Source organism: Candoia aspera, chromosome 11, assembly GCF_035149785.1.
Source record: "Candoia aspera isolate rCanAsp1 chromosome 11, rCanAsp1.hap2, whole genome shotgun sequence".
NCBI classification, from domain to species: Eukaryota; Metazoa; Chordata; class Lepidosauria; order Squamata; family Boidae; genus Candoia; species Candoia aspera.
In genome coordinates, this window is record NC_086163.1 from 23,021,001 (window position 1) to 23,041,770 (window position 20,770).

The 20,770-nt window shown below is 45.2% G+C and overlaps 1 protein-coding gene across 1 annotated transcript; it reads right to left on the reverse strand.

Moving 5' to 3' along the window:
- Window positions 1-2,025: 2,025 nt before the first annotated feature.
- On the reverse strand, window positions 2,026-17,776 carry IRF8 (interferon regulatory factor 8). The gene is made up of 9 exons (XM_063312948.1): window positions 17,703-17,776; window positions 14,066-14,240; window positions 12,873-13,056; window positions 10,678-10,766; window positions 8,966-9,080; window positions 7,583-7,627; window positions 6,116-6,484; window positions 4,547-4,662; window positions 2,026-2,647 (listed from the first exon to the last, which is right to left on the reverse strand). The coding sequence occupies exons 1-9, from the start codon at window positions 17,711-17,713 to the stop codon at window positions 2,471-2,473; spliced, it is 1,281 nt and encodes a 426-aa protein (XP_063169018.1). The 5' UTR covers window positions 17,714-17,776; the 3' UTR covers window positions 2,026-2,470.
- Window positions 17,777-20,770: the final 2,994 nt, after the last annotated feature.

Genomic DNA, 20,770 nt, shown 5'->3' on the forward strand with positions numbered 1-20,770 from the left:
AAAGGCCAGCATTGGTGCTGCTCTGTACAAAGAGGCTATCCCTGATGTCCTGCCCCAATATTTCCAAGGTCAGCTGCAAGTCCCTCTAATGGCAGGGGCCTCTCCTGTATCTGCATGTATAGAACTGTCCTACCAGCTGAAATCAGATCTTCTGGTCCCCTTGGGAATCCTGGCAGACCATTTTATGAACTAAACTCTTTGTTTCAAGGTGAATTTAATCTACCCCCCCAAAAAGAATCCTCATCACCTTGTTTATTGTGGATTTTGCATTCTCCCAGCTAAGACTATCTATGCGTCTCCTATTGATATGGGTTAGTACTGAGGTTCCTGGACTTTGTCAGAATGAGAAGGAGCTGATATGCTTGTTCTTGTTTTCTTCTTCAAAGGTATAATTTGCCCACCAAAGGTAGGATACTTTTTCAACAAGCTATGTCCAAAGTCTGCCTTGATCTCTGCTTCCTGAGAAGAGTCTCCTGCTTAATAAAGCTTAAAAAGAAGAAAAAAAAACTAATCTGAAAAAGAAAACCAGTGAGGTGCAGCCCATAGCTTGATGGCCAAGCACATGGATTGGCCCAAAAAGGCTGCTTGGTTCAATTCTCAGCTTCTCCAGGAGTTGCTGCCAATGAAGGAGATAAAATCAAACAAGGTGGACCAAGCACCTTCTCAGAATAAGGCAGTTTTATATCTGTTCCATTCCAATCAAATACCTAAAGAATTTAATCTACCCCCCAAAAAAGAAATTCCAGCAATAAAAAAATAAAATAAAAAATCACAATAATATAGAGATATTGTGTGGTTTCTTAAAGGGATACAGAGATATCTAGCCAGCAAATTTTTCACAGGATTTTCATCTACCCAGGATTAATTTTGTCCTTGGGTCTGGTTTCAGCATGAAACCAGACCCAAGGACTTTGTGTGTTTGTGTGTATGTGTGTGTATATACACACACACACACACACACACATAGATACATACTTACATACACTGTATATATATATACTGTATATCCTCTCTGTGTCCCAAAAGAATAAAGGGTTAAGCAGTAGGGCAAATTCACAGTTATCCCTGTTAAGTACGACACCAAGGATAAATTGCATGTGGAAATGGGCTACAGATCATTGCCTGCAAAAGATTCCAGCATTGGCGCACAGGACTTTTTTAATGGAGTCAGTTTATATCTTTAGCTGCCAAGTGTCAGCCTTCACCTGTCCATCAGAAAGCAGATGGATTCATATGAATGTAGAGGTAGTCCTCACTTAACGACAACAGAATTTTGGTTGCTAAGTGAAGCAGTTATTAAGTGAATCTGACCCAATTCTGCCACCTTTTTTGCAGCAGTCATTAAGCAAAGGCCCATGGGTGTTAAGCAAACCACATGGTTGTTAAGTGAATCACGCAGTTCCCCATTGATTTTGCTTGCCAGAAGCTGGCCAGGAAGCTTGAAAATGGCAATCATATGACCACAGGGCATTGTGACGGCCATAAATGTGAACCAGTTGCCAAGTGCCCAAATTGTGATCACGTGACTGTGGGGACACTGTGACAGTCATAAGTGTGACAACCAGTCATAAGTTTTTTTTTCAGCACCGTCGTAAGTCTGAACCATCACTAAATGAATGGTTGTTAAGCGAGGACTACCTGTATGTACCTGCTGTTTCAAGATGCACATCTGGTAGGACTCATTAAAAAAAAAAAAACTTTGGAACTGAAGCACTTCTGATTCTTTGCTGCTTGCTCAGCATGCTTATATGCCAGCACACTGAACATACACAGCTGATAATGTGGAGGACCTCCCTCTGTCAATCACCAGAAGTCACTGTATTTGGAGCAAATGCACAGTGGAGTTCCCTTCTTCCTCCTCCCTTCCGGTCTCCAAATGCAAATCCCCCTACCAAAAGTTTGGGGCTGTCCAAACCCACCCCAGCCATGTGACCAACCGTCTCCCACCTCTTCTATGCCCGGCGTAGAACCATCATCAGTACCTGGCAGTAGGATCTTTGGATGCAGAACCACGCAGGAATGCTGCTGGTTCTTGCCCTGAAGACTTCCCAACGACACAGACCACAAGGCCCAGCAACCCTTTTAATTTCCATTAATTCCCCCAGAACAATGCTCAATCAAACCCTTTGTGGGAAACTGAAGAAGTGCTTGGGTGCGATTGTTACACCCTCACTTTAAAAAGGACAACATGCGCCAATGCTCTTGAAAATGCAACTTTCTGTGGGACTTGCAGTAGTTGGGAAGATCAAAGCGATTTGCAGTTGAGGCTTTTTGTGTTAAATTCTGAAAGGAAAGGGGGGAAAACAAGCCCTTATATATTTAAACCCTTTATACATTTACATACAAAACATTTTTTAAAAATCCAAAAAGGAAAATTTCAGTGTGGAAGATCTAAGCTGTAAGATTGGGGAGGCGGAAGAAGAAGGGAAAAAAAGCTTGAAAAATTAATGAAATATTCTGCCCCAGAGTCTCAAACGGTAATTTGCTGGTTTTCTCTGAAAATGGGTCTTTGATGAGGTCCACAAGAATCCTGGAAGTTCCTGTACATCTGATCATAATGCACCTCCTCTCCTGCTGGGGGGCCCAAAGCGCTGTTTTCATTCTTCCGGGCTTCCTCCACCAGCTGCCGGATGCTCAGCTGCTCAATCTGCATTCAGAAGACAAGGAGATACCTTGGGTTGGATCACAGGCTACGTATGAAGACCACACAGTGCAACGGAGACGTTTTAAATGCAAAGGCGAAGGAGTTTTAAATGCAAAGGTAAAGTATCATAACAGCAGCTGTGTCTGTTCGGTGTTTTATGGTTTTCAAGGTGCTTGGTGCACACTGTGCTGCATCCCACATCTCTCTAAGGTTAGGATGTAAAGGATATAAAAATTTCTTGATTTACAGCTTTGTGGTCTCTGCACTGCACAGGACAGACAGTGCAACAGGTCACCTGTTAGCTAAGTCAACAAGCTCTGCAGGCAGCAGCCATAAAGCCCGTCGCTTCCTTTTCTCTACTCAGCTCAGCAGCAGCGCACAGGGCCTGAGCTGTTCCACCTGGAAGGGCTACATCTGGTTCAGACACTGTGCTAAGCTCTAATGCAGTTTCTCTGATTTTATTCAAACATGTTGCCTGAACACAGCCATTGTGATGAGAAACCACGCATTAGCCCTCAGCATGGTGCACACATCCAGCCAGCTGTGGCTTATTTAAGAGAACATGGTTAAGCACAGGAAGAATCATTAGCTGAAGAGCAAATCTCCAGTAGGGCCTTTTCCCATGTTGTGTCTCTTTGGGCATTAAGAGTTGGAGGAAAGGCCCTCCCTGAAGCTGCTTCCTTATGCCAAGGGTTCACCTCTCCACCAGCTTCCCTCCCTCACTCCCAAGCTGGGGAATGCCCTTCCTCCCAAGTGGCATTTGGCTTCCTAGAAACTTTTAAAAGATGCTTCTCTGTTGCCAGGCCTTAAATTGTTCATTAATCCTGGTGTGTCTTTGCATCTGCATTCCTTGCACTCTGCATTGTATAAATGATAGCCAATGTGCATGCTCAGATTCAGCAGAAGGGTATGATGCAAGTCAAATAAGTAGAGTGTGCATGGACATGTGCAAAAGGGGATCTGGGCTTTGAGCTCACGGCTGTGGCCACTTTCTTGACTTTTCTGGCACGCCTGTGGACGCCCCCAAGGCATGCCCTCGTCTCCTCTTTAATTTCCTGGACTGAGCCAGCCCAAACCAGGCAGATCTTTTGCACCTATGCTAAACAAGTAGACTGGCTGAGTTGGAAAGAAGTATTATCAGCTGCCTGGCCAAGCTGTGCACCTGCGGCTGACTTTATTTGATGCAGATAGCTGGTTCAAGCCAGCCCACAGGCCAAGCACCCATTCTGCAAGTCAGTGTTTTGAATGGCACTTTCTGTGGTTGGCTGCACCCTCTCTGAGAGCTTATTTCTGCTTGGCCTCAATTTGGGGTCAATTCTAGCTTGCTCCGCTTGACGCAGACTTTTACGTTCTGCCGGCAAGAAGCATGCCAGCTGAGTCTCCGCCATTCATCACAATCCCCATGGTTGCTCCTAAATCAGTGCTGAAGAGCAGCAAATACAATATCCCTGCAGAGATATCCAGAGAAGCTTTTAAGGCCAGGGAAGAAAGAGCGCAAGGCTGCTTGCCAATCTCACAGTGTGAAACTGACACTCCAGATCACTTGCATCCAACAAGACACAATACTCCTAAAATGTGAGAGTGAGTCATCTATAGAAGTGTTCCTCAACCTTTTTAACTTTAAGATGCATGGACTTCAACTCCCAGAATTCCCCAGCCAGCATTTCTCAAGCATGGCTGGCTGGGGAATTCTGGGAGTTGAAGTCCACACATCTTAAAGTTAAAAAGGTTGAGGAACACTGATCTATAGTATATGGCTGTTTTGAAAAAGGAATATAACCCAAGAAAAGAGGAACAGCTCTGTAACTAACCTTGGGAAGTCCTGAAATTTGAACTATAGGCAAGGGAACTGAAGCCAGAGCTGGTTCCATAACTGACATCATGACCAATCGTCCTGCTCACCTCAACCAGGATCAGCTTGCAGCGTAAGGGGACGGCATCTGGAAATTCCTCTCCGAAACACAGGATCACTTTGCTGTTTGGGAAGCGGCCTTGACTGTTATAATACTGATGGAACTCTAGAAGGGAGAAACAAGCAAACTTTAACGCATTGAAAGCAGGGGCAGATGACTGGTCTCCGTTGGCTCAGCAGCACACAAGACACAAAAAGGAACCACGGGAGAGGAGCAGGGCTGCAACGGGGGGTGGGGGGGCAAGCAGAGCATGTGCCCCAGGCGCCACACTGGGGGGGGATGCCAAAATGAGTGCTGGGGGAGGCGCCAAAATGGGCGCGGAATCCACATTTGCCCCGGGTGACACAGACTTTAGTTGCGGCCCTGGGGAGGAGAAAGATCAGGCCCCTGTGGGCACACAAGACATCTCCAGCTACAAGTGCTTTAGGCTCCCTCTAGTATTTTTATTCAGTTGTGTATCTGTTGCATTTCTACCTTGTCATCTCTCTGAAAGTTCAAAACGATGCACATGGAATAAAGGCAGGATAAAAATAAAATAAATAAAATAAAATAAATCTCTTCGTCCTCTATTAGATCCCCATAACAACACCAATGCGGTGGAATAGTTTAGCTGAGCTCCATGAAGCTCTGTCATCTCCGGTACTGGCACTGGTTCTGAATTGTAGCATTTCTAAAAACAAGAGGATTGATCACGATGATGGCCATCAAGCCAATGAACTCTTAGCACCCACACAGATGGATTTTCTCCAGGGCGAACAAGACCAAAGCAGACAAAAATGGGATGAGCAACCGATATTAGAGGGGAAAGTACAGTTTTGGAAGGCCAACATAAAAGTCGCTTTTAAAAATTGTTATAAATTCTATCAAGATCAAACCATGTTTATCCATTGTGGGCTTCACAACTGGGCACCAACAGGCTGCCGATTTACTTCCAGGAGAAATACAAAGTAGGGGTTACTACTTCTGAAGCCCTCTGTGGTTCGGATTCAGACTACTTAAGAGAACATCCCTTGCTTTCCTTGTCTTTTTAGAACCTTTCCTAGACAGAAGATGCAAAAAGAAAATGGCATGCAATGTGCAGATCCCATCTGTCTAAGTACTTGCTGTATCTAATTTATTCAGGTTGCCTCCCAACTTGACTTTTTCGAAGACATTTTGATGTGGACTTGAGTCTGAGATTATAGGACAGGGAGAAAAATTTGCACCTTCAAACCTGTTTTCTGCAGGTCCCTCCATCTCACTGACACACATACACACACAAACACACACACACAACACATACATATCTCAATGACATAAGCCTAAAATAGTTTTAACATCATTAAAAAAAGAAAAGAGAACCATGTCCCATCCCACCTCTTTCCCCAGACAAAGAAAATTCAACCTCATCCACAGGCACATTTAGTCTTATCGGCCCATCTGATGTGGCCTCAAACTCTCTGAGTTTGGCCCTCAGCCACCAAAAACTTGCCCACCCTTAACTCAGGGGGTGTGTAGTCCTTGACCATCTTCTCAAACACCAAGGAAAGTACAAAAGAGGCTGAACCTTCTCACTGACCTCTGAGGAAGTAGTTGGTGTCAAATATTTTGACCACCTCATCCCGGTCCAGTTTGTTGGGTTTCTCCTTGCAGGCCATGGTGTTCCCGCTCCAGAAGACCCTTCCTTGGCTCAGCCGCTTGATGAAGATGCCTTGTTTGTTGCAGTGCAGAAGGACACCCCGTTCCAGGTGCCCAAAGAGCTTTCTGGTAATCTGCCTCTGGCGCTCGTTGGGTATCAGCTCTGCAGATGGGAACTGCACATGTTCCAAGCTTTCCAAGCAATAGGGCACCTCTCCCAGGGAGATCCGGCAGCCCTCGGGGCAAGAGGTGGTTGTGCTCCCCACCAGCTTCCCTCCATAGTAGAAGTTGATCACCATTTGGGAGTAGCCTACGAAGTCACACAGGGCAGAAATCATCAGATGAGTCTGCAGGCAGCCCATGTTGGTGCCTGCAAGGGGTTGACCCACACACTCATCTCAAACATGGGATAATGGGGTGGACGAAAGGATTCCAAGAAACAAGCAAAGGAGAACAGAACCACTAAACACCTTGGCTTCACCCAACTGCATCAAAGCTCTGCCCTCAAACCTACATTTTCTGGGGGCCAAACAAAGCAAACCAACGGGGTCCCATGACTGCTTCTCCATTTTACTTCAATGCTTGGAAAAACCAGTAGGGGGACTGACAAAAAATTTGATCCAAATTGAGAAGGGTGGAGTTAGCCTTTTTTCCCCTCTTACACCACTTCTCCAACGGAAGCGCCCTGGAAGAGCTTTGAATTTCATGGAGAAAATTGTACAAGGAACCATTTTTAACTTCCCCCCACTTTTGTTTATTGCTAATCCAAATTAGCAGGGAGCTATTTACAAATCTGTAATGAAACCAGAGGTTGCCTTCACAGATACTGTACCTATTGTCTGTTGGATTTACAGCTACGTGGCTGTAATTCTGGAGTCCCAGGTGAATCATTCTGAAGTCAGAACTGCCTTCAAACTTTGCTTTCCTAAGCACGTCCACCAGAGACATGCTTCTGGTAAAAACATACATAAAGAGAATTTGCCATCTAATGCTTCCTTGCCTGTGACCTCTGTTCTGCTCCTGCACTTCCTTCCTCAAAGAGGTCCGTCCTTTCTCAGCCTTGTTACTTCATGGGCTGGCAGCTACCAGCCAAAACTGCAAGATCCCATCTTAAATGCCTCCTCCAAACCTCCTCAACATTAATTTCTCCCCATGCAGACTGGAACAAACTGGAGATTTCATGAAACACATGCACACAGTCACTGACAATGTGAAAGCAGGATGTCAGTATCATCATCATCATCAACATCAACATCATCATCCATTTCTGGCCTCGACATTCCCCTCTCCCCAGTGGTACACACAACGCTTACAATCTTTGACATGGAAAAAAATGAGGCCAACTGAAAAGGAAGGGGAACCAAACAATGGCTATTCACACTCAACACTGACTGAAAGACCATCATACCTAGAAGAGGCTCGTACGCAGCAAACCCAGTCATCAGGGACAAAGCTATGGATTTAAAAAAAAAGAAATTATTATTTTTTTCTTGTAAGCAGAACACATGTTTGTGATCACCAAATCAAGACATTCCCTTAACATTCCTGTGCTGGATTAAATTAGATTCCAGCTGCTCCATCTAGGACCAGTGCTGTTGACTCCTTGGGAGTAACTCTTGAAGGTCTCCACCACTTTTTTCTATCTGAGATTGAGATGTTTTGGGGTGCTGGGCATTGAGCTTTGCCCCTTCAGCCAGAGGTGTCCCTAGGCTCAATTCCAGCAACTGCCACCCTGGATGCAATTGGCACCTCATCCCCAAACTCAAGGACTGATTTGATTGGATTTTCTTTTCCTTCCTGAAATTTGGCACCCTGGATAACTTGGCTGCATGGGCAACCACCAAGTTCACTTACATAGACAGGTTGCCCTCGTCATACAAAGCAAGAGCCATACTGCAGATCACTAAACAATGATCTGGCCAGGTTAGAATGTAAGCCCAGTGGCCTTGTTTGTTTATTCCAGAAAGAAGTAGTTACAGAATAATAGTCTCTGTGTCTAGGAAAAGGGAGAAAGTTTGGAAAATATGGTAGGTTCAGAAAAACTGGAGTTTCCTTTTTAATCTGACAAACTATTGGCTACATCCTCTGTTTAACAACAGATGCTTATCTAGTGGATGAAAATAGCTCTGTCCTAGCAAACTCAGAGATAAATGGAGTCCTAAAAGTTAAAGTATTTAGTCATCAAGATTTATAGAACATGATGATGTTTGTTCTCTTTCCATGAAGAGATTAAAGAAGCCTCTGTGGGAATCTTGTTGGGGTGCAGTTAGCGGTCAAAAGTTTGGCAAATATTTTGCCTGGGCCACAGTAAAACATCTCTGCCATCAGTGGTCTCTCCACATCATCACTGGTATAATATGAATATGTCTGGATATTCTGTCAAACCAAAGCCCAATTTATATTCTTTCTGTAGTCCTTCACAGACTTCCAAAGACTCACAACTGAGGAATTAAAGCAGGCATGGACAATGTAATGTTGATGGAACTGACGCAAGTCCTTTGCCCAACAACCCCATGACAAGTATGACGTCACTTGCCCACTCCTTTCCCCAACTGATAAATGCCTATGACAAAGGATGGGTTCTGTCTGAGCTTGGTTGTTGGCTTGCAGACATTTCATCACCCAAGTAGGTAACATCATCAGGGCAATAATGATGCTCACTGATGATGTTACCAAGTTGAGTAATGAAACATCTACAAGCAAACAAACCACCAAGCTCAGAGAGCACCAAGGACTCCACAGTTCAACCCTGAGCTACAGAGATTTTCTCCTTTTGGAAAGGACGGCTTACCATGACTTGACTGATGCATCCACCAGTCTGGGATGGGTGGATTTCTGCTGCTCTCCTGTGGTGGTGAAGGGCTTCTTTTGATTGTGCCAAGATACTCCTCCACAGCTGAGGGAGGCTGGGGAGTTTATGGAGAAGAAGACGCAGAATGTTTGAGATGACCAAGCAGACAGAGCCTGAAAGCAGTTTATCTTGCCATAAAGCATTCCACTGCTTTCCACACCAAGAAGGTATTTTATAAGGGGGGAAATAGAGATAGATATCCAGATAGACAGATGGCAGATATTCCATTCAATCGTGTCTGATTCTTGGAGACTGCTTGGACAAGTCCCTACAGTTTTCTTGGCCAGGTTTTTCAGAAGTGGTTTGCCATTGCCTCCTTCCTAGGCTGAGAGAAAGGGACTGGCCCAAGGTCACCCAGCTGGCTTTGTGCCCAAGGCGGGACTAGAACTCACAGTTTCCCGGTTTCTAGCCTGAAGCCTTAATCACAACACCAGACAGGCTCTCAATAAGGGCATTTAGTTCCTCTATTAATAAAGGCCACCAGGAATATGATACACGCATAAAAGCAGCATATATAGTAATACGCATGATGTGCATGATGTAAATGGGTGGCATCTACCTTTCTTAAATAAAATCAGTGTTATATCCCTCTCCCCAAATTTCAAAGCACTGCAAGTTCTCTTAGCCATTATTAAAGTAGCCGTTATTCCTTCTCCTTCCCCTGGTTAAGGAGGGATACTTCGAGATATCTTGCACCTGACCCCTCACAGCAACTAGTCTTAATCATACACTCTGTATTTCTAACCAGGAAGCAGAGGACCCGAATCCTGCAAATATTAAATAAGCATGATATTTGCTATAAAGCAGCATACGTTTTTGTCTTCCCCTCCCCTGCTTTCCCCTTTGCATTTAATTACCCATGAGAAATTACTTGGACGGTCTGCTCCTGTTCCATCCTGCTGGAGGAGTAAGTTGGAGTAATTAGCAGGAACTTAGCCCCTCTTAGCAGGAACTTCCCAAAACAGCTGCCTCACTTTATCCAATGGCAGGGCAGGCCCTGCCTGCAGATTGCAACCATAAGAAAATGGCTTGCACGTAGGCAACCCAGCCAACAAGTTTTGCACTTTTCTTGATGGATCTGTTTCCAAGATAGGGCTTTGGCAACTGAGATGGGCGACCTCTGAATGCCAAACATAGTGGCCAACTTTCTGTCCGTGGCCTTGCTTCCGTATTGCCATGCACACTTGCCTTCAACTTTACTTATTCTGGATGGGGTGGAAGGGGGTGGAAAGAAGGGAGGAAGCACATTGCTCACAACAGACTCAAGTTCCTCCAGCCTACACAGCGATCAGCACTCGGGGGTGTCTGCATGGCGTGGTCAAAAAATCCAAAATGGTGGCCACAACAGTGCAATCAAAGCCTGCACTTTTGTACGTGTGCTGCGTGTGTAATGTACATGAAAAGGAAGCAGGGCACCCTCCTGAGTCTTTTGACCATTCCCTGCAGACACCACTGAATCAACTCACGTAGAGATGAACAGCCCCCATCTCTGGGAGCCCCAAGTGCCGGTGAGGGACAAGGGACGAGTTTTAGCAATTTCTTCAACGCTACACCCATTTTTTTGGACCAACGTTTGTTTACTCTCTAGAGAAAAGGGGAAAAGTTCAAAGGGAGACACTGAGGCTTTAGCCTGGTGTGAAGCGGTTAGTTACCTCCTTCATTAACTCTTCTATGGAGGAAGCGTTGCAGTCCATGTCTGTGACCTCATTCAAGCTGCATCTGGTCCCCATCCCCATCTTGCCTGCAAGGAAATACCATTTGAGTCTCATCGCACACTCTGCCAAAGAGCATCAGTCTGGGAGAGATTCAGAGGGTTAACAGAGAGAGAGAAGGAAACACAAGCAAAGGGGGAAAAGGGTTATTCTAAAACCTCACTCCATTTATTTGGGACTTGGTGTGGGGAGGCATGCAGGATATTCGGAACTGCAGACCTCTCAGAGTTTTCCCCCCATTAAATAAATAAAGGCTCAGTACAGAACAGCACAGCAACATCTGGACATGTTTTAAAATCATTAAATGAATGGTGGCCTTATTAGATGAACTCTTTGGGGGGGAGGGGGCTCACTTTACTATTATTTTTTTAAATGCGAACCGAAGAGAAGACAACTTGCTTTTGATCACAGGGAACCAAAGATGGTAGGTTTTGCTATAGATCCCCCCCCCCACATCTTGCCACCTTTGAAACATCACACAGAGTGAGTGAGAAAACGGCATTGGGTTGCTTCACAGACAACAGAGTTCATATAATAAACAGCAAAAGCCTAAGTGAGAGATTTCTTGAAATTCAGTTTTGCATGCTTGAAAAGACACCGCACCAGAAGAACCACAGCTAAAAATAATGCAGGGTGTACAGCTGGGGTAAAGTCGGACATGGTGTTTGGTAACCACAACATTTAGCTCTGACAAAAGAGCCAACAAAGAGTTCTGTTTCTGCTGACTCTCACAACCTCTGGGCCTTTGGAAATGGGGCATTTGGGGGCTAAAACTGCTGGGTGGAAGGGGGGCAAAATCTCTCTGCTCACACCGATGTCAAGGAAAGGACACAGGCTGAAGAGGAGACAGTGCTCAGGCACAGAAAGCTGGTTTCCAGAATAAGGTGCATCAATCAAGCAAGGTCAAAAACTCTAAAGGTTCAGCTTATATCAGTGTTTTCCAGCTGGGGAATTCTGGGCGTTGAAGTCCACACATCTTGACATTGCCAGGTTTGAAAAGCACTGGCTTAAATGAACGTTAACCCTGATATATGTTCAGCTCCATCTCTAATAACAGCCTTTGTGGAGGGGAGAGGGCTCAAGCAGGGGCTTCTTTAAGATTTTGCATTATTCTCCCCTCTATCTGGGGGACATCGAGGCTGGAAAAGCCAGTAATTAGCTCCGTGCCCCTCCCATATGTGCATTAAGTACATCCTGGAGAGAGCCCATGTGCATATTAATTTTATATGCAAGCAAAACTCTTTGAACAGGCAGAAAGGCCCTACATGTAAAATCTCCTGCAGGTCATTCTTAGGCACATACATTTTGTACACGCTCAGAACTGGCAGCTTATCGACCCTGCAAATAAATAAATAAATGTTTTTTTCAAATTTCTACCACTGCCCATCTCTCCCGAAAAGGGGACTCTGGGCGGTTAAATGGGGGGCAGCCATTTGCTTTATGCCTGTTCAACCTCCTATGTGATCACTCATACATCCAAAGTGGTGTGTCACTTCTGAATTACAGCGGGCTGCTTTCCCTGGCATGCCGGCTTGCATATCATTAACAGGTTTTTCTGAAAAACAGGCGTCCCCTGCATGTAAAAAAAAGAATGGGACTTGGATCGCAGGATTGTAGCCACCATCTTGATGATTTTTTTTTAACCCCACCCCTGTGGACACCCCTGCTGTAAAATACATGGTGTCTTAGGCTAGTGTATGTGTTTTAATTTATTCATGTTCCTTTTCTCTGGTTTTCCCCATGGAGAACCATTGATTTGAACACCCCAGTACTTTGATCTGGCTCTACATAAGCAAGGGAAGGTTTTAGCCTTTTCCCCCCTCCAATAATGATTTTTTTAAAAATGCATAACCCATCCTGTGAAAGCTTTTGTTTTGAAGAGCAGCCAATAAAAACTATGTCAATCATCTGGTGCCTGTAGCCCAGTGTTTCCCAACCTTGGTGAGTCTAAGATGGGTGGACTTCAACTCCCAGAATTCCCCAGCCAGCTCTGCTGGCTGGGGAATTCTGGGAGTTGAAGTCCACCCATCTTAAACTCACCAAGGTTGAGAAACACTGCTGTAACTGGACAGGATAGCATCTAGCGGGTGCTCGGCTGCGAAGCAGTGCTGATCATGTGGCTGGGCTCCACTTACATTTTTGCTCTTCCTCTGGAACGATGCGGTAAACCTTGTAAGGCTCTGAAATGTCAAGCTGTGACCTCTCAGTCACTTCTTCAAAGTCCGGGCTCTTATTTAAGGCGCAACGTAGTCTGGTCTTCCATGTCGCTGGCTCTGCTTTGTCACCTTCTTTGAATTTTCCTTTGAATACTGCCCATGCCTAGAAGGGTTGGCATGAAGAGTTCTTACAAGGAAGGACACAACCACTTGAGATCCTGATCTATGAAAGCAACACAGGGCTCCTACTAAGGAAAGACATTGAGTAAGGCCATTAGCACAATTGAAGTGCCTGGATGGGCATTTGGTCCTGTGAAGGCCATTTCTCTTTCTTATTCTTATGCTTCTTCTACGTCTCATGACCTCCCAGTGTCAGCACCCATGCCACACTGAAATGTCATGCCCATCTTTTTTAAAATGCATACAGATAGCCCCTTTAAAATATAATTTGTACTGGTAACAAAGGTGTGTTTTTTCTAACTACTAAGAGTTGCTATAATCTAATCTAAATTGCACAGCTCTCCAATTCAGCACCACAGCAGTACTTACTTACTTATTTATTCATTTATTTATTTATCAAATTTGCCACTGCCCATCTCCTCCGACCGGAGGGACTCTGGGTGGTTTACAATATAAAACAATAAATATATAATAAAATTCCAATATAAAATACACCATAAAACAATTTCACAAAGCTACCAAATGTAATAAAATCCAGATGGCTGTGGTCTCATTCAGTCATTGCGTAGGAGGGGCACTTCAAGGCACTAGCCAACCCCAAGTGTGACTATTCTCCTGCCTGCCCCTAGCCCGGTGGCAGAGCCCGGTCTTAGTGACAAACTACAAACAGCTGCTTGATGGTGGTGAGGAACTGGGATTTCACACATTTTAAAACAATCCAGCTTCATGGGCAATCAGAAACAAGTTCTGTGTAGCCACATGAACAGAACGTGGTCCAAAGCAAGAACCCATTTCTACAGGATGAAAAAAAAAAGCCATGTCTGAAAAAACTAAGTGAGACACAGTGATTTGTCGGATTTAGTTTAACAAAACTCACTCAAAAAAGGGTAGGAAACTTCATATTTGAGACTTCTCTGGATCTTATGCAAAACTACCAACAACTCAGAAAAAAGGAATGCATGTGGTTTCCATCAAAAGGCTGTTGTTAATACCTTGAAAATAGATGCGTCCACCTCTTGATTATAATCCTGTTTTCCTGCATGTTTCCATGGGATACGGAACATGGTTTTCTCTTCATTTTCCCAGATCAGCCCAGGATACATTCCACTATCGATTTGTTCAATCAGCCATTGCCTGAGCCGTCTTCCACCATTTCGGTCACACACCCTGTAAGGGAAACATGTCAGGGGCTAAGCACCTTTCCAGACCCCTTACATTTTACTGTGGAGCTCCAGAATTGTCAAAGATTAGGTCTCTAATCCTATGCCCCATTTTTAACCCTTTGTGGAATTGACCTGACAGGTTTCAACAGGGATGACTTTCAGAAGGAAGGTGTGTATTTGCATGGTAGCTACAACTCTGAGAAACAATAAGAAAAAGTCCAGTGGTTGTAGCCTAATGTAAACCATGGAGTCTTTAGGCAGATAACTGCAACTTAAATATCTTGTATTTTAACTGATGCTGATGTACATTCTAGCCCAGCTAATTAGCAACACTTAAAGCAATGTTGGCTGATTCTGAAACCAACAGAGTTGGTCATGGTTAGAACTTGGATCCTGGGGCTGAAGACTAGGGAAAAAAATGTTCCAGAAGACAGTAATAACAATTTCTATATTTTTGCAAAAAAAAAGCCTACATGGACATGTCCCTGAGATCATGAGGAGCCACTTTGACCTGAGGGCAACTTCCTCTTTATCCGATCAATGTTCTATATTTTACATCAGCTGGATTAACTGTTGCTAATAATTTATATGTGGTGTGTTGCTCATGCTTCAGATACATAGATTATTGTCCCAGCACTAGTCATACATTCATACATTATTGTGTAACATTTTGTGTTTTCTTTAAGATGTTTCTTTCCAAAGATTACATAAGAATATTTCAGATAGGCCAATATATAAATATTAAAAGTAATGTTGAAATTGATGCAATTAACGGAATGCTAGCAGTTGCCTATTTTATTCTTCATCCTAGCCATCCTAGCCAGTCCAAACTCAATTATGCATCGATCTTGTTGTAAGCCGCCCAGAGTCACTTGCTGTGATGGGTGGCTATAGAAATCAAATAAATAAACAAACAAATAAATAAATCATGAACTGAAAAATTACCAATTACCAATCCAAGCTTCTCCAATTCATAGATCACTAAATACCAGACCCCAAAGTCCTCCAGATTAGCAACAAGTCCAAGCTCTGAACAACATTTGTAAATGGAGGAAAACAAGGATCCACCTTGAATTTTTGGTCCATCAGTAATGATTGACAGCCCTTCCCTTGGGTTCCTACCTGACCTGAAACTGCCAAGGATTCATCCTGGGATTTTTTTTTTTCCCCCATGCAAAGCATACACTTTATCACTGATCTACAATCTTTCCTCTTGATGTAACAACTTCAAAGAGATTGCCATGCTGATTTGCTGGAAGCTACTTAAGGTCTTTCTGGAGGCATCAAGTTAGAGAGAGAAGAAATGGCCTGTGCCATCAGAACTAAAGCCAGCAACGGTCTGTCCAGGATGCTTCTGAGAAGCTCCCAACAAGAGATCCAAATGTTGAACAACCATAATTTATAATATGTGGAAGTTCATGTCACAGCAGAACATTAAGTGAAAAATTTTAAATTGCATATACGTTGAAAGATCAACGCAGGATGAAAGTCTGTCTAATCTTTTCCCAGTGCCATGTTCTTGATCACCGGTGTCTCCTCTCACAACAAGGCTTTGTGAGCTTCACTGGGGGTAAGATACGAACTGAGATAAGCCACAACCAAGAAAAAAATGGAACCCCCAAAACTTCATAAGAGATATGATGCCAACTGCATTTTAAAGATGTCTCTTCATTAAGGAAATGTTCAACATAAAATTCTGTGAGAAAATGCTCCAGCTGGCTGTGTGAGAAAAATTGCCCCAGACTATCTTCAATCAAGAACTATTAACAATTGTCCTTGAAGAAAAGCTTCCTCAACATGTTGTTAGAATCAGATTAATTTTGCAGTGGTCTCTCTCTCTTTAAAAGTGGAAATATTCAGATACCCATGGGAGAATAACCTAGGACATGGAGAATAAAGCATCAAGTTTTGTTATTATTGTTGTTTTGTTAAAAGAGGTGAAAAAGGTAGAATAATAAGTTCCAGCTGGGATGGTAGCACCCACTTCCTGAATTGCAGCCATCCCTGGTGACTATAGCATCATGAGGTTTTAATGGGACTGAACAATCTTAGGTTGACCTCTTCAATTGTCCAATGGGATTTATTCCCATGTAAATGCACTTGGTGCATCTCTGCTAGTCCTCAACCCAGATGAGAAAGGAGGAAGATTGGGTATCAGGCTAGCAACTTGACCCCATCAAGTAGTTTCACTGAAGCAACAGGTGGAATTCAATGAGATCCGATCACAGGTGTTGGAGACCCATCACTGCCTTACATGCTGTTCAGCATAGTCAGATCTAAATCTAAGCAAGCCGATGCCCCTTTGTGAACAGGTATTTTCTCAAGGGACTTGCACTGCTCAGAAGCAACAGCTTCTGAGCAACCACTCAATATTCAAATGTTCCTTTCATGTTGTAGTTTTTAGAAAACACAGCAACCAAAGAAGAACAATGTTTATTCATCTAACCACATTTAAATGGAAACCCAGAATATCACACTGCAAATTCTTTGTAGAAATTTACGTTCTAAGTGTCTGTTCTGGGGGGAGGCGTCTGTTCTCCCACGCCTATTTTTCACAATTACGCTGAACCAGTTCTGCTCTTTTTGACTGTTACGGGAGCGAATGCAAATTATTGCCAATCGTCTCACTTAATGAACAATTTGCACACCCCCTGTTGATCCCATAGTATACAGCCAAAGGCTTTCTACACTACCCTCTTTGAAGTTGCATATGGAGAGGGTGTAATTCGGGCTTCTAAAGCTGGTGCGCCATTTTTTTAAAACTCTGGCCACAATTTCCTTTTAAAGCCAGTCAAAAAAACAGCAGCAACAGTCCAATGAACATTATGTTCCACAGGAAGACCTCCACAGTACACGCTAATTCTGGGCACGCGAATTCAGAAGCTAGTGCCCTGCACAGAACGAGCAAATCCAGGAGGACAGCAGCCCCTGTGTTCTTCAGGACCAGGAGGGAGAGCAGCGCAGAAAAGTTCGACTCTGCTTCGAGGCAGATGGTGATTGCGCAATCGTTCGGCCTCGTCCACCGGGAGAAGGCGAGACATCTGCGTCCTCCCTCCTTTCGTCTCTTCCCCCTCCTCTTCCCATCCTTTCTCTTTCCGAAGCAGCTACTTTGGGAGGGAAAGAGGCGCCTGAGACCTTTCGGATGGCAGTGCCAAGGGTGGCGCCTCCTCTAACTTAAGAGCCACCAGGGGAAAAGCCCTAAGCCGCAAGAACCAGCCCAGCCGTCCCCCAAAGGTGAGAGGCGCAGGGTCAGAGGAAACGGCCAGGCCCGACAGCAGCGAACAAGCGATGTCCAAGGTCCTGATGCTCTACAAGCCGAGGCGAAACGGCGCCTTTCCCTGGAAGCTGGGCGCCCTGGACCCGGCAGCCCGGCTTCCCTCCCCGGGACCGAGCAAGCCCCGCGGCTGGCGAGCACGTCCCCACCCCCCACCCCGGGGAGCCCCCTCCCGCACGCACGCCCACTGACCTGCTCCACATCTGGACGGGGCCGGCTGCAGCGAGGGGAGAAGGCCGGGCGCCCCTTCCGCACGGTCCGCCCAAAGCTCGCGCTTTCGGTATCACCCACCCCGCGCCTTTATACCCCCGGCCCAGCGGAAGGCGGCCGCCGGCGGGTCTTTCCGCCAATGGCGAGCTAGAGCGGGAGGCAAGCTGGCCAATGGGAGGGGAGCGTGCCCAGGGGCTTCTCGCCACTGCCCCCCTTTCCGAGAAACCGGCGGGCGCGCTTGTCACGCTCTCCTGCCAGGTGGGAGGTGCTCCTGGCGGTGCCCGGGTCAGCGGGCCGTCACCCTTGGGCGCCTCTCGGGCGCGGGTCTGGCCCGGTTTGGGTTCTCGGAAGTTCGTGGGCGCCCACGATTTGGAGACGGGAGGATCTGGCTGATCTGCCACCAGCCTCTGCTTCTCCTCCTCCCAGATCTATCTATCTATCTTTCTTTCTTTTTCTTTCTTTCTTTCTCCCCTTCCCTTCCCCTGCTCTTTCTTTCTCTTTTTCTTTCTTACTATCCCCCTTCCTTCCTTCCTTCCTTCCTTCCTTTCTCTTTTTCCCCTCCCCTCCCATTCCCTTCACTTCCTTTCCTCTGCTCTTTCTTTCTTCCTCTCTTTCTCTCTGTCTCTTTCTCCCCTTCTCTTCTCTTCCCTTTCTTCTTAGTAAAAGGTAGAATGGCAAGACAGACTCTTGAGGAGGCAGGAGAAAGTCCAAAGTGTGAGAAAGAGGCAGTTTGGGTGGAAACTCTCGGAGGCTGGAAGGTGGATGGCGGGCGGTCTCTGCAGGAAGGGTGGCAATTGTGTCAGTTTGTAAACCCACCACAGGGAGGGTGAGAATGTCCCAGCATCGCATGGTGTTGTGAGGGCACAACTGCTCAATAGCTGAAAAAAATCCTGAGGATCCCACCACAGGAGAAAATTGGAGGTGGTTTGCTCCCATTCTTGGGGGCTTTCTTTAAAGCTGCCTTTCTGGAAGAGAAACTGTGCCTCATTTCTCCCTTCCTCACACATTGTTATACTACAAAGGAAACTGTGACATTTCCAGAGCCATTTGGCTGCTGGGATGACAGTTGATAGCCCAGCACATTTTCCTCTTTTTATGTATTTATTTTTCCTCTGTCTGTACGCAGGCTACAGCACGTGTGTTTGTGGGCAGCCTTATTAATTTAATAAATCAATAAACTCTAATCACAAATGTTAACATTCTCCCCAGTGTTTGTAAAGGCTGGCCAAGGAATTTCATGAGGTGTCTGGCACCTGTCAAATCTGAGGACCAAGTGCCCCAAAATATTGTTTTCCTCTCCAGGGACACAGAAGCCAGGTTCGCTCACCACCACCTGCGTGTTTCACCACCGTGGCTCGACAACCTTGTTCAGCTCCCTTCCAGCCTTGGAGTTCTCTTTACAAGTGAGGAGGGGACGTGACCCCATTGCAATCAAACTAGAGGATTATGTTCCTTCATTCAAGACAGACGGATCTTGAAATAGGAAGTAAAGTTCTCCCAAGTCATCAAGGCTGGGGTAAAATTTCTCCTGTTCTGTTTCTTGGAAATTCAAGACCCATAGCAACTCCTCTTCCTCCTAATTCCTGGAAACCCAGAAGACATCTTATGATTGTAAGACTTTTACTTAAAAAGGTTTATCCAATTCAACAGAGTTCATCTCTTAGTAAACAGGCTTTAGAAACAGGGGTGGTGACCTGTGGCAAACAAAACTGCTACTAGCAGAGGCATTTTCAGGGGAGTTGAAAAGAGGTGGGTCCTCAGTCACATGGGTGTGGCCACCAACTTGATTTTTTTACTCACACATGCACAAACACACACACACACCCATGGCATTCCTGGTTGATAGAGAATAAGATGGGCAGCCTAAGGCACCATTATCTCACCCACAGGAGTGCCTTCAGTCACAATTGCCCCAAATCAGTGGAATGGTTTCCCACTATTCTGAAGTTGGAGATCCATGGCAGCTATGTGGGAAACCCTAAAATAGCTTTAACATAGTGCAGGGGAGTCTGCAGTGTGTGGTCAAAAAAGTCAAGATGGTGGCCACACACCTAAAAATACAAGGGGAGCTTCAACCACACCAGCATGGCCACCATATAGACTTTTTGGAACATTTTATTTATTTATTTAGAGAGCCAGTTTGGGGTCATGGTGAAGGCATCAGGCTAGAAACTGGGAGACCATGAGTTCCAGCCCTGCCTTAGGCACAAAGCCAGCTGGGCAATCTTGGGCCAGTCACGCTCTCTCAGCCCTGGGAAGGAGGCAATGGCAAACCACTTCTGGAAAACCCTGCCAAGAAAACTGCAGGGACTTGGCCAGGCAGTCTCCGAGAATCAGACACAATTGAATGGGGGGTGGGGATACTTATTTATTTATTCATCCATTTATTTCATCATATTTATATGACCGCCCATTTCAGAGACAAGTGACTCTGGGCGGCATTCAAAAAAGCTAAAAGCAATATATACAAATCATTATTGTTGTTGTTGTTGTTGTTATTAAAAAGTTTTAAAACTTTGTGGACATACTCCATGGACATCCCTTGCACAATCCTGTCCCTCCCAGAATGAAGGGGAAAACAGGTCATCTTCCCCACCCCCTTGTATCATCGGTCTGCCCCCTTGGCCTCATTGCCTCCCACAGCACCTGGGTCTTTGGAAGATACTAAATATGGCTCTCAGCTACCAACTGGTAGCCTAGAGAACTTGTTCGCCTACCCTCTCTGATGTCCATAGGAAAGAAGGGAACACCCTGAGATCTGATTTTGGAGTCGTGGTGGGAGAGAACCCCCTGGAGATGTTGTACCTATTTGATTTTCACCTCTGATTTTCCCACTGAGTGCCTTCCTCCCAGAACAAAAAGAATGTGCCAAGTGTGAGACTGCAGCTGGGTGGAAGGTCCTTCAGGCTCGATCAAGGAATCAGGTGCTCTCACTTAAGCAACATAGTGCCTGGCGTAGCTTCTATCTGTTGGTAGCACTGTTGCAAAAGTAATCTCTGCTTATCACATATCTACGATGACTTCCTGTTCCTACCAGAAACAGCCTCTTT